Raw genomic sequence first — 13,350 nt, forward strand, 5'->3', positions numbered from 1 at the left:
TATTTATAAATTATTCACACGCTCAAAAGCTCAGGGAGTATGGGCGCCCTCCATTTGATGCCATGGAGGCCAGCATAATTAAGACTATTGGCTCAAACCGATGCTTGTGCATGTATCATCAGTTTTGCCCTCATCTATCTGTCCATCTGTGCGAGCCATAGGAGATCATGCATTTCAATCACAGCATCATGGCCGGTGACAGACTTTGCACAATGGATGTTGATTTTGTTATCACAAGCACAACTGGTGGAGGTACCCCGCTGTTTTACTGCTCACCCAAGCCCCCGCCGTCAGTCACTCATTGACGGATTCACACATGTACACTGGAGCCTACAAACACACACACACACACACACACACACACATAGGCACAAACACAAAAACAAAAAGCACAATTTATTTTTACTGCTCTCTATCTCTCACATCCAAGCGTCTCCTCGCAACCTAAATCGCTCTCTGACATATGTAAAAACAACAAACTGCACACAAACACACACGCATTCAGACACGCTCATTTGCCCATGTGCTCACTCACACTAACCTGGGTTGGCTTCCCAGCTGTGCAAGCTGTTTCTCTCATCAACATGTGTTTACTGGCAGGGGACCCTTATGTTTGCATTACAGGGAGGCAATAAACAGGAAGGCCAGCCCCAGGGTTTGAAAACTACTGTTTGGGGAGGGGGGAAGGGGGGGGACCCTCATGAGGAGTGAGCCTTAATCATTGTGCGGTTGAGCCTTTAATTAAATGCAGCGCGAAATGTCAAAAAGAGAGACTCTTATTTTTGTAGATGATGTTTTCTGGCATCCACACATGCTCAAGTCCTCAGTGTCCAAATCTACGCACTTTGATGAATTTTTCACAGTCTTATGGAGCGCTAACCACCTGGTTGAGTTAACAGGGCGCATGTGTGCATGTTTGTGTGTGTGTGTGTGAAGGGGGTGGGGTGTGTTAACATTAAATTAAGTCGTTGCCTGGTACAATACACATACAAGCGAAAGACTGATTAACCAGATGACTGCAAGGCCTATTATTTTGGTTAATCAATAGATCCTTGAATAACTAATGAACCACATCAAAGAACAAGCCTATAAACAGCCACAGGCAAGTGATAGACTGCACTGTTTTCATCTCTTTATAAAAGCCTGAGCTTTTGTTGAAATATGATAATGATTCCATTCTCTTCTGTTCATTTTAGCGCCCACTGTATGACAATGAACAATGGGCTCATTTTAGATCAAACTGCACCTGGAAAAAAAGTATGTTTTGAGGCAACTTCAAAGAAAATAATTCGTAAAAATACTCAATAAGCCTATGAACTTACACTGCATAAACTATCGAGGTACTTCAATTTTAAAAAACTCGCATTTGTGAGTTAGCCTAACTGAAATAGCAATACATCGTTAGGTTAAATCACATTAGTTGTTTTGGGAGAAAGCGAAGTAAACAAAAGACAACAGCAAATGTAGTTAATGCTCAGTTTTACTCCAGTAATTGATGATTCATTCTCAAGTGTGGAGGTTTTAGAGTCAAGTGATCGTTTCGCCATTTGGCAAAAACAGCTGCAGCTGATTCTGCTCTAATGCAACTACTTACACATAATTCACCTAAATTGATTCCCAAATCTGTTGGGTAATAAAGGGATGGGATTGAACTGGATACTAATTTCCAGCAGTTAAATTTCCTTTTAATCAGAAATTGACCCATGATTGACAAAAGCAAAGGGGTGTTCTGTAACTTTATATAGAGGTAGGTAAAGTTCCTGTAGAGTCATGACAGAAGTATTGCATATACTGGGAAGTCTATTTTTTGGTGGCGTGTCTCACACCATTGGCACTAGTCGGCCCTTGATGGCTTTATTTTGTCTGATTCAGCATGTTGGATTGGCACTCTGATTGGCAGTCCAGCACAGCGCATAAGAAGAGGAACGGAGAAAGCAAACAAATGGCATAAGTCAAGAGGGCGTGAGATCAAAACAAACTTGTTATATCATCTCGCTACCAAACTTGCCACATAAGGTCAGATTATGTTTTTAGCCATTGAGCTCTTAAGCAGAAATGAGTTGTGATGATTTTTGGGATTTTGTTATTACTTTGCTAACCGACTTACTTGCCAACCCAGTCTTGCTCCGAAGTCGTCGAAATCAGGCGCTTGGGCAATGGCTTGAAGCGTCAGACACTGATGAAAAAAGCTGTCCCTTAAAGGACAACTTCGGTATTTTTCAACCTGGGCTCTATTTCCCCATGTGTATGTGTGCATATGATTCATAGGTACCACTCGTTCTAAAATTGGTTCAGTATTGAGCTGCGAAACGAGCTAAAACGGTAATGGGGGCAAATGAGTCCCGTATAAAAGTGCTTTTTTTCGCCACTGACTCTGTAAATCACTATCTCGCAATCTCTATAAATAGCATGCTAACTTAGCCTCTCCCTTACCTCTGGGCTGTGTGATGTCACGAGCTTTGCTCCACTGTGTCTGTAGCTCTCTCTACTTGTGGGACAGCCGTTTTCTTGAGGAAGAGGTGTTTCGGGATTGGATGTCTTCTCTTCTTTGGCTGGCAGTAGTCATCTTGGGAGAAGTGAGCACTGCAGACCTGATGGTCTGCAAGGTGCAGTGTCTGGAGAGGAGTGTTAGCATCCATTTGTAGCACAACTAGCCACAACTTCAGCATCTTGCCATCCGACAAAGGCAGCCTGTGAAAGCTGTACGGGGTGTTGCGCGACATCCTGTTCTTGTGTTCGGGAAAAAGGCCCGTTTATTTGAGCACTCCAAAAACTCTGGTAACACTCCAGGGGGTAGCACGTAAAAGACTCCGTCCTCTGACTCTTCTAGCATAACACATACTTCACACACACACATACTCATTTACATTACCAAGCGGGGACGCCTTCTGCCTTTCGGCTCCAACACTGACTGACAGCTGACTCCACTCATTCACACTCACCACTGCCCCAGGGCCACTACCATATGCTATTTACAGAGATAGCACTGGCGATCTGAACCAGTCAGTGGCCAAAAAAAGCACTTTTATACGGGACACATTTGCCCCCATTGCTGTTTTAGCTCATTTCGTGGCTCAATACTGAACCAATTTTAGAACTAGTGGTACCCATGAATGATACGCACACATACACATGGGGAAATAGAGCCCAGGTTGAAAAATACAGAAGTTGTCCTTTAACTGCGGCATGATACGGTGTCTGGGGGTGTGAAGGGGAAATGTGGCGGGACGAGCGAAAATTAACATGCCAAAAGTCAGAGTGGGGCAGGTGGGAGGGGCAGTGGATGGGTCCAATGAACAGCGACCTTCACCTGGAAGAGTGGTTTTCGCACCACATAAGATTATAAAGCCAAACCCTGTTCTTTTTTCCTAAACCTAACCACATACTTTTGTTGCCTAAACCCAACCATGTGTTTGTTGTTGAAGGAAAAAAAATGTCAATTTGCATTGTTGTACTGACATAGTGCATTTATTTTGAAAGAGACTGTATGTGAACAGTTAATTTCCTTTGAAAACGGAAGTGTATTTTGAAAGAAGACAATGCAACAGGCAGAACTTGACACGATGTCCCAGAACATCAACAACCAACGCAACCAGGGTACCTTGCATGTTGTATCTGGATGTGAAAAATCCACGACCAAACATTGATATCGATATTGTCAAAACATCTCAAATCTGTCTTGCCGATCTTTCAGTTTCCCTTTGTTAATGGCGAATACAGACTACCGCCACCTGCTGGTATATAGAGTTAACTCCTCTCATGCAGGCACAGAACAAACCTGCTAGTTGGCTGTTAGCTGTAGTCTTTGAGGTGCGTTCAGGTGCAACTTTTTGGTCGAGACACAGGCAACATGAGGTCTTCGGTCTTTGCCAGCAGTTCTTTTTTGTCGGCTTCGTGGGTCTGGTTTTTAAACCTCAGCATGAATTTTAGTGACTGAACATTACTTCAGTTCATATTAAGTCTCAACACGATTAAATCACAAAGCTGCAATTATATTGTGAAATGAAGATATGTGGGCTTGAGTTAGGGATAAAACACTCTGAAATAGGAGGTTTTTATGAAGCTAGTTAATAAACACAATGCTGTAGCCTAATACTCCTATGGCATATTATAGCTGATTTGGAGTGGCATTTTTTTAAAAAAAATTACAGCAGTACGTTTTCCTTCAAAACATGGACCGCGTTCAATGCCCATCATTAATGTGATGAAAATCTCCATGTGGGCTACTCCACCCAGAAATGCTGGGGCAGTCATTTAACTCAGAATAAGTGTTTTAAATACCCTCCCAGTGACGCCCGCTCAGCCAATAGCGGGGCCCTGGAGGCGGGGGCCGCCGGACCCCCCTGGCAAGCATCTGAGGCAGAGGGGCTCCTCCGACTCAGCTCCTGCCAGATTTGGTGTACCCCCCTCCCTACCAGATGACTGTCAGTGCGCATTTCCTATTGGCAAGAGGGAGTGAGAAGTAAACAGAGGAGACCGACAGGGGAAGAGAGAGTGTGTGTGAGAGAGAAGGAGTGAGTGTGTTACAGTGGGAACAGAGTGAGACTCCAGCGGAGGGGGCGAGAGGCAACTTCACCGGGGTTTATCACTGCGCACTGTCGAGGAGGAGAGATCGCTTTCGAGCGCAGCATGCTCAAGCAGGTTAAAAAAGTGGACTGTGGACGGAGCTGCTGATTGAAACCCCCAGACTCACTAATGGACTGTTAGAGAGCGCAGTGAGAGGTAACAGCTGTGCCAGCGTGACGGGGAGCGGACACCGGAGAGGAAGCTGATGCAGCGGGGAAAGTTATCAACTGTGGAGATGCTTTGTTAACTGAGAGTTTACGAACTGTTCGGACCGCTCAGAGTCATTTCTTTAAACTGGATGCTATTATAGACCAATCCCAGTGCGCTTGTCCGTCCGGTGATACCCCGGTGCCGCGGTGGACCATAACCAGCTCAGTCGCATAGACGGAGCGAGTGAATCCTTCCACGCAACACAATCAGTGGCAAGAGCTACTACAATGACGGCGTTATACCTCATCTTTTGCCTTATGGCCACAGGTAAGACGTGCTTTTTCTTTTGTTAGTCATCATCCAGCATGCAGGTCTTTACTGATGGAGAGGAGAGACCGCGCTCCAACACTGGCGCGCTGCGTCAAGCCATCCATTGCGCCGCTTGCACAGAGGCAACTGATAATGCTGCAGTGCTACAATTCACTGCTGTTAATTGCCGGTAAATGTGTAATTAGTTTTGATAGAGTGATTACAACAGGAGGTTTCACTGTCTGCAAGCCGAGCCGGAGCACCGGTGAATAATGGCACTGCGTAATTCGGGGGAAGCTGAGATTGTTTATGTTCTGGTTCAGATTTCGGAGACCATCTCTGTGGTGTAGTGGAGAGGAATGAGGCTGCGGATGCAGGGCGCACGAACGGAAAGTTGAACTTAGGAGATTTTTTTATACCACCCGGGGGATTCCTTGATCCGGACTGCAACGTGTGTGTGCACGCGTGTGTGTGCGTATAACCTCTGTGTGTCCATTCACAATACATCATGTTTTAAAATGAGGACAGATAGCTTGGGTATAAAATCAGGTGAGGATAAGAGGCTACAACTAAATCGCTGAGAGATGAGACAGCGCCGTGCTGAGCTCCGCGTTCCCCCCTTTTCCCCGAAGTTAGTCAGTGGTCGCCAGATTGATTTCCATTAAGCGAAAAAACTGAGGAGGTTAAGCCCGGTGTAACGATGTGGAAATGATCTTTTCTACCGGCTCGCTATGGTTGCGTCTGAAGTTTTTTCCTCTCTTGGGTCGTAATCCATCACAATCGTGGTCACTATGAACGGTGCGTAAACAGATAAAAGGGTGCATGGTCCATCATGAGGGGGAGCACGGTCTCGCGGGTATATGCGCTTGTGATGGAGCAAGGCAGATAGAGAGGGTGAGTAAGAAAGGGACAGAGAGAGATAGTGAGTGTGAGAGAGACACAGAAAGGGGGAGCATTTGTTTTTCGGCAGAGACATAACGCACCTGTCTGCCCCCCCCAACACCACCACCACCACCCCCTGCTGCTTTCCTACAGTAGTTTGTTTATGAATCCTTGGAACAAAAAAATCATACACCATGCTTATGTTCAGACTGCTAATTGTTAATGTTAACCAGATTATGATGTGTTTTTTGGATAAATAACACACATTAATCAATGATTTTGAAACAAACAAACAGATAATTAGTGTTTAATCTGATGCAAATCTGGCTTTTAAAGGTAGTTTTTTCCAACTTTATGTTTCATCAATGCATATTCATGTCCATTTCATTAAAGTGATTCTGTAATAGAATTAACATGAGACATGCTTTTTCAGTATAAATGTAATCATTATGGAGCAGGCTCTTGGAACAGCTGGTGAGATGTATTTTAGTGCTGTAAATGTCCTGATGCAATTAACACAGAGTAACTGTTGACTTAAAAGCAGAGCAGCTGATAAACTAGTTCACGGTATTAACACTTTGACAGAAAATGATTACATTTAAATGTGAGGGAACACACAACAGCATCACACTGGCACAGATCGTCTCTGGCAGGGACAAAGGATGGAATAATGACATCAAAATCCTGTTAGGCTTTTTTAGAAAACTTCTTTTCCTTGACCAGAAGCACATTCCAGACTGACTCACAGGCGGTTTCGCCATGCTCTCAGGATCACAAATGGCAAAGCGTGCTTAATAGCCATTTGTTGTGAATACATCTTTACCTTCAGCTCCGGTTCCGCATGGTTTTGTCATTATTCAAAGCTCGGGGGAGGGACATGACACCAGTAGACCTCTGCTCCCTGACAGACTAGCAACAGCTGGATGAGAAGGGGTGGTAGCCAGACAGTGGCATATTTTCCCCTGACCTCAACACACACACACACACACACACAACTCCTCTCTCCCGCTCTCTCTCTCACACACACACACAAATAATGAAAATGGTAACAGCTGCCCTAATTAGAACCTAAGAGACCCTAGACCTCATTTATTGAGCCTCTCTTACACAGTCAAAATTTGGCCACAGCATATGCCTGCACTTTGAAATGTGCATATGGCATATGTAACATACATTTCTATGTATGTATTCTTGTACAACACAGATAATTTACTTTCTCAGGAAGTCCCCTGGGCTCTCAGAGGAATTGGATTCCACACTGCATCAGTATTCTGAGTAATCTTCAGTGAGCTCTTCTTTGGAACCTTTTGCTTTGGGTCGCTCGCGTCTCATCGGGCCAAGTTCAAAGGCTGTGAGCCGAGATTACAAGTTTCTCTCCCTTCCTCTTAAGTCGTGTCGCCACTCGCGTCTCACTATAGTGTAACGCCGTGGAAATTTTCCACCTTGCTTCTTCTCACAACTTCTTTTGCCTGGCTGCAGAATGTGCGACTGTGTGACAGGAGGACATGAGAGCGTATCTGCTTAATGGGCTGGAGGCGGCTGGCAGACTTTCACCAAAGGTTGAAAGCCTGTTCACACACATATTTAATGCAAGCACACACAGGCACAAACAGAGAACTGATATCTAGCTGGGGAAGTGATAAGCCCTGACCAAGCCCTGTCCTCTCCTCCACACCCCATCATCCTTCCCTTTTCCATTACCAGAGATTTGTCTTTTCCTCACGCAGTGCCGATATGTTTGTGGACGCAGTGGCAGCACGGCCCAAGAGGTTGGTTTTAGGGAACTGTGCATATTTTATGAACTGCCGCTCTTTGAGTTCTTGTGGAGGGAGTCAGGATTGGGCAGAGGGAAACAGAGTTTAAGATGAGAAGTGGGAGGGTGGGGAGTCGTGTTGCAGGGATAAGACTCGGATGTGTCACCAGTGGCTTGATGATTAAGCTGACAAGCAGCGGGGAAACACTGAGGAAGACTGCTGAGCATCGTTAACCTTTTCTCCATCTTGCTACTCTCGTCTCTGTCTCTGTCACACACAAACACACACACATACACACACACACACACACACACACGCACACAAACATACTCTCGAATCTCTCCTCTTAGTTTTCCATTTCTCTCCCTCTGTCAATTCCAATCCTCAGTGATAAAAAGAGATTGAGGATAAAGTAGGTAAGTTGTAGAAAGTTTGAAGGCGAGAAACCAAGCCAGCCCATGAGGAGTATGAGATACGAGGTGCACGATAGTGCAGACACAGCAGAATCCGAACACAGCTGAGTCTTGAACAGAAGTGTCTTGCATTATTTAGGAGACATAGTCATGGCAAAGATATAGATGAATTTTGGCCTACTTTGATTTCCTGTCTAAGTGAGCTCTGTGTAATGGTTTTGCTGCCGGGGTGTTGTATTGAACTTTGTTTCTGAGTTTTGAGAGCTATATATTTGTTGTAGCTACATCTTATTCTATACCCTAGATATATATTTTAATTCTTCTGAGCATTTTATCTAAACTAAAAAGTTCATGTCTGAATGTGTCTGGTAGAAAGCCCTGAGATTTTCACTTTCATTCACAGACACACACACAGGCACACGCAAACAGGCAGTAATGAATGATCGAGATCTTAAACAATGGCCTGCTGTTTCTTCTCATCCCGGAGACGTGTCTTGCACACATGCCATTGTCTTTCTGCCCTTCTTCATAAACAGATATCCTCCCATTCCCCCTTCCTGCACATGCACTCGCTACGTGTACGGAAGGAGAAACTGGAAGGAGAAAGGAAACAATGGGGCTTCATAATGTTGCCTGTCTCTAATCAGCTTTGCCATGCGGGTAAACACAGATAAAGAACTTGGCAGTGTGTCCTGAGGCTTTGTTATCAGCTGCTAGCAACTTAACTGGATGTGTACGCCGGTATGGCTCAACACAGGAAGCCAAAGTAGCCAGGTAGCAAACTGTGGATGGCACTTGGCCTCTTCTAGTATTATTTTTACCTCTACCCGCCCATCCTCTTTTTGTCTTTGCTTTCTCCTTGTGTCTGTCTCTGCACATCCTCACCTTGTCTTCCTCTGGGGCAGTCGGAGGATCCGGGGAGGAAATGACAGGGAATGGGACAATGGAAGGGGCCGTGTCAGCTTCCTGCCATCGCCTGGAGTCTTCTTCCCCAGTTACAGCACTTCAGGCTGTATCATCAGCAGTCAGACTGGTGGGGGGACAGCACAAACTTGTTTATTTTTCTATACAAACACAGTAATGGAAAGAATAGAGCGAGAGAAAGAAACAGAGATTCTGTGCATGTCATTAAAACAGCCCCCCAAGGGAAACAGTCACGTTTATACAGTAGCATCTATTTTAAGAAAGACTTGGATTGCATTTATCTCCCCCTAAAATGTAAGTGTCACTTCCTTCTAGAGAGATGTATCACCATTTCAAAAGACCCTAAGCCCAGAAACCAACATACCAACAGAAAAAAAAAATTGCAGACATACTAGACCACACATTCATTTTTATTTTCCAATCAATTCCTGCCCTGCAAGACAAGAATTTCATATCTCCTGCCGAGACACAGAAACCAACAGCAAATTGAAATTTATCTTCTGCGTTGCAGCAATATCTGCTCCTCTGTTATCTTCACCAGCCGTGTTCCTTAACCTTGTATTAAAGATAGCTCTGTTGGAGAAGCATTCTGGCAGCTGAGAAGGGGCTCAGGAAAAGAAAAGTTCAGTTAGGAATACCATCAGACAGCATTTATTTAACAATAGAGTCTGATTTATTTAACTCCTTTTGCTCTCTTCATATGAAATTTGATTCTCAGTGGCACTTACTAAATAGAAGATCTGAAATATTTAGCTGGGTGTAGCAGGGCTTGTGGCATGTGCACATCATCCAGATATGACTCACAAGGAGCTTACGGAGGCAACATCCTTAACACACACACACACACACACACACACACACACACACACACACACACCGAGGTCAAGGGCACACACTAGGGGCAGAGGATGATAAGCTGAGATGAGTGTTTGGTATCTTCAGGGCTGTGTGCCCTTTCTGGAGCGATTAGTCAAAGTCCAACTGTCTAATTAATGATGCTCCAGCAATCAGGACATGTCATTTTCTTAACCAACTAGGGGTAAAAAACACATTCAAGAAAACAAGAGATCGCCTGCCTGCTGCTCACTTTATTAGTGATGGAAGCAGTGCGTACACTTGTGGGACTAAGTGCTCCAACTACTCGTTACTTGAAGTCCAGCCCCCTCCTTTTCTTATTCTTCTTTTCATCTCTCCTTCCTGACAGTTCAAACTGCCTGGAACGCCTGGGCTAATATTGTGTTAGTGACTCAACCATTAACCAAAATAGTGGGTTGTCTGTGCCTGAGTCTCTTCTTCCTCAGCACAATGAAATACTTGCTCTGTGTTGTTGTAGGAGGCCGGGTGAAGGGTTGGCGAAATGCCTTTTATTTCCATTTTTCCATTTCGGACGGGGCTGGGAAGCTCGTCTTGGGAGGTCTGTTGGAGAAGGCAGCCAATTTGCTATCAACTGAGGGGTGTCAGTCAAAGCTTATCGATCAGGCTTTTAACTGCGGCTACTTCAATGGCAAAACATGTTAATGTTATTGAGCTGTGTGGAGACGTGAACAACAGCGAAGTACGTGGGTGGGCGGTTGGACTGGTAGGAGGGTAAGGTGTGTCTCTCTCTCTCTCCTGCCGTCTGTTTGGCCAAAGAAAGCCGATGTGGAGACAGCAATGAGCTCGGCATGAGAATAGGAGGAGGAAGGGAGGGAGAAAGAAAGAAAAGGAAGGCAGAGGGGTCAAAGGGATTTACTGCCAGGAGCCTAGCATTTCAGGTAATGGATATGCTTGTATTGGTGTAAACCAAACCTGCTGTTTTTCTTCCAGCATGGCTGAGGTGAAAAAACAACAAAGGTGTAACTGACTGCAAGTCTGAGGGGGATTAATAGAAAGTTGATATTTCAACACCTCGGGCTAAACATAAGATCTCAGGTGTACACTTGGACACGCAGAAAGCGGTTGTGTGCGTGCATGTGTCATTGTGTGAGTGTAGAGTTGCAGATGGGAGGGGGTGATGTATGAGGGTGAGGTAAGGAAGGTGTACAGTGGGAGGCTTTTCTGCCTCTGCCACATTCCTGTGAAGCTGCAGCAAAGAGGGCAAGTGCACATGGCTAAGTGCTTCCCAAGCTGGCTGAGGTGAACCTAACACCCCTCCTGGAGGAAGCAGCCCAACCATTGTTCCAGCACATTGCACCCGTCTGACTGAGGCATCCTAGTGCTGTGCAGATCCCAGGGGGCTGGAAAGAGAACGAGGCAGCGGAGGAGAGGGACTGATTGTTCCCTGCTCAGACTATCCACAGATGGGGCTACGGCACAGGATGCTGGCTGTTTGCTTTAGAAAGTCCCAGGCGTTTGCTTTGCAGTCGCGGTGTATAGAATGCTCTGGGGGATAGAGGAGAGGAGAGTGCCAGTGGAGACAACAGCAGGGGAAGGGAAAGAGAGAGTGGAGGAGAGAGAAAGAGAAAGAAAGGGATAGAAAAAGGACCTTGCCTAATATGATGCCAGTGTGAATATAGTGTCAGTGCCAAGAAGGGAAGACAGATGATACAGCCATACAATGATAGGGTAGTTGGGCGAGAGAGTGCTCAAGTCCTCCCCTGTTTCCAAACAGAGACATATAGCGCTGGAGATAATGGAGAAGGGAGGGAGAGTAAAGAGAGTAAGCGAGGAAGGGGAAAAAAGGAAGGGATGAGATGCAGGGAACCTGGGCTGCATCCATCATGTGGTTTGGTGCAGAAGCCATTTGTACCTATTGTTCTCCATAATTTGTTTTCTTGGAGCCTGCAACGGGAGGGGTGAAGGGGAGAGACAAAGCTACGGCAGCCATTTATTTTTGCGCTAATTACATAAGTGAGACAGCATAATTAGACGTATAGCTAAATAGACAATAGGCTGAGAGAGAGATGCACACAGGGAGATAGACAGGGAGGTGTACATGAATTCAAATAGATGAGAGGCATGGCCCTCTCTATTTCACATTCAAGAGTGTGAGGGAACACGTTAAAAGAAGTAAAGGGGATGGAGATGGATAAAGGGAAAGGAAAAGGGAGAGTAAAGGAGATGGGCCGATGGAAGGGATAAAAGATAAGAGGGAAGGAGAGAAAAGCCCTCTTCACAGACTGCACTTTGAGGTGCGGCCCAATGCTGCTGGAATAGTCACCTCATTTAATACACCTGCTCAGCAGGAGGGGATAGCGAGATACGAGGAGATGTCGTAAAGAAAAAGAGAAAAGGGCAAAAGAGAAGAGAGGAAAGAGGTGGCAGATCTCATCTCTGCTTCTTCAGATCAAAGGCAGAGAGTGGCTACAGAAAGCTGTTTGTTGTGGCTTGTTTGGGAGGGTCTCTGTCTGTTTGGGGCCATGGTTTGACCTGGCCTGCTATTTTGTTCAGGCGGCATTGCACTTCAGCACCAGCCACATGCCGAAACCTCGAAGGTATCACATTCTACAGGGCCCGGGCGGTGTTTCTAGAGAGAACTTGTGATGCTGAGGGGCGGCGAAGCTGCAGGAAAGCTGACGAGAATTTGTATGATGATCCCTGTCCGTCTCCGATCAAACATTGTTCCAAATTTTGCCGGCATCAAATTTGAGAGAGAGAGAGATATAAGAAAGTAGTAATCACTGGCCTCCATGTTGCTTTCTATTGTTTACTTACCTGTTTTCCGGCCTGTCCGTGAAAGGCATACTTGTCTGCTGCAGAGCTGTATACACGCTTCTGCTCCACTTGCAATGGGAAAGGAATCTGTCGCCTACTTTTAGTTGTTTTTCCTGTATTTATAAAACCTGCATACACACAGTAATTTTCGTGGAAAAAGCGTACAAGAGAGACAGAAGTTAAAACCAGTACAGAGATTGTATCGTTTCAAATAACTGAAAAAGGCCATGTTTGATGTTTAGTTGCCGAATGTTCTGACTGTGCTAATGCAGTTGTGCATCTGCTCAGGTCCACATGTAGGCGGTGCGTGGGTGTGTTGAGCATGTCACCAGTCTTTCAGGACTGTGATACAGGGGAAGATAAATAGGCCCTTAATGAAGCCACTCAATCACGAGCCAGTTAAAACAGCTGACCAAAGATTGAGAGGCAGTCAGGCCTGATTGGAGGCCTATTGAAGCTGGTAGAGGGAAGCTCTTGAGCCGTCACACTTTAGATTAGCCATTCACTGCACTATAGACCTCTGGCCTAACTACTCTTCTTTCTCTTAACAGTCCTCTGACACACTATAGTATAGCTGGAGTCAACTCCTTGATTGTGCTGGGGAGTTCTTTAAAAGCCAATTTAAACTCAGTCCTTTGTTTAACTCCCCAGGAACTCAAGCTGGGACATATTGTGTTGGCTGTGTGTGTGTGTGAGTGTGTGTGTGTCTTTTATTGGGC

At 45.4% G+C, this 13,350-nt stretch overlaps 1 protein-coding gene across 3 annotated transcripts in view; it reads left to right on the forward strand.

The window, feature by feature from the left end:
* Positions 1-4,372: 4,372 nt before the first annotated feature.
* The window catches only part of kirrel3l (kirre like nephrin family adhesion molecule 3, like), a 33,920-nt gene continuing 24,942 nt past the window's right edge, over positions 4,373-13,350 (forward strand). For 2 of the 3 annotated variants that reach the window (XM_033641183.2, XM_033641186.2), the window contains exon 1: positions 4,374-5,043. In XM_033641183.2, coding sequence (XP_033497074.1) covers positions 5,004-5,043 — 40 coding nt within the window. In that variant the 5' untranslated portion in view covers positions 4,374-5,003. Of the gene's footprint in view, positions 5,044-13,350 lie in introns of all 3 variants that reach the window. The other variant, XM_033641184.2, reaches the window with a different exon arrangement.

Source organism: Epinephelus lanceolatus, chromosome 10, assembly GCF_041903045.1.
Source record: "Epinephelus lanceolatus isolate andai-2023 chromosome 10, ASM4190304v1, whole genome shotgun sequence".
Classification (NCBI taxonomy): domain Eukaryota; kingdom Metazoa; phylum Chordata; class Actinopteri; order Perciformes; family Serranidae; genus Epinephelus; species Epinephelus lanceolatus.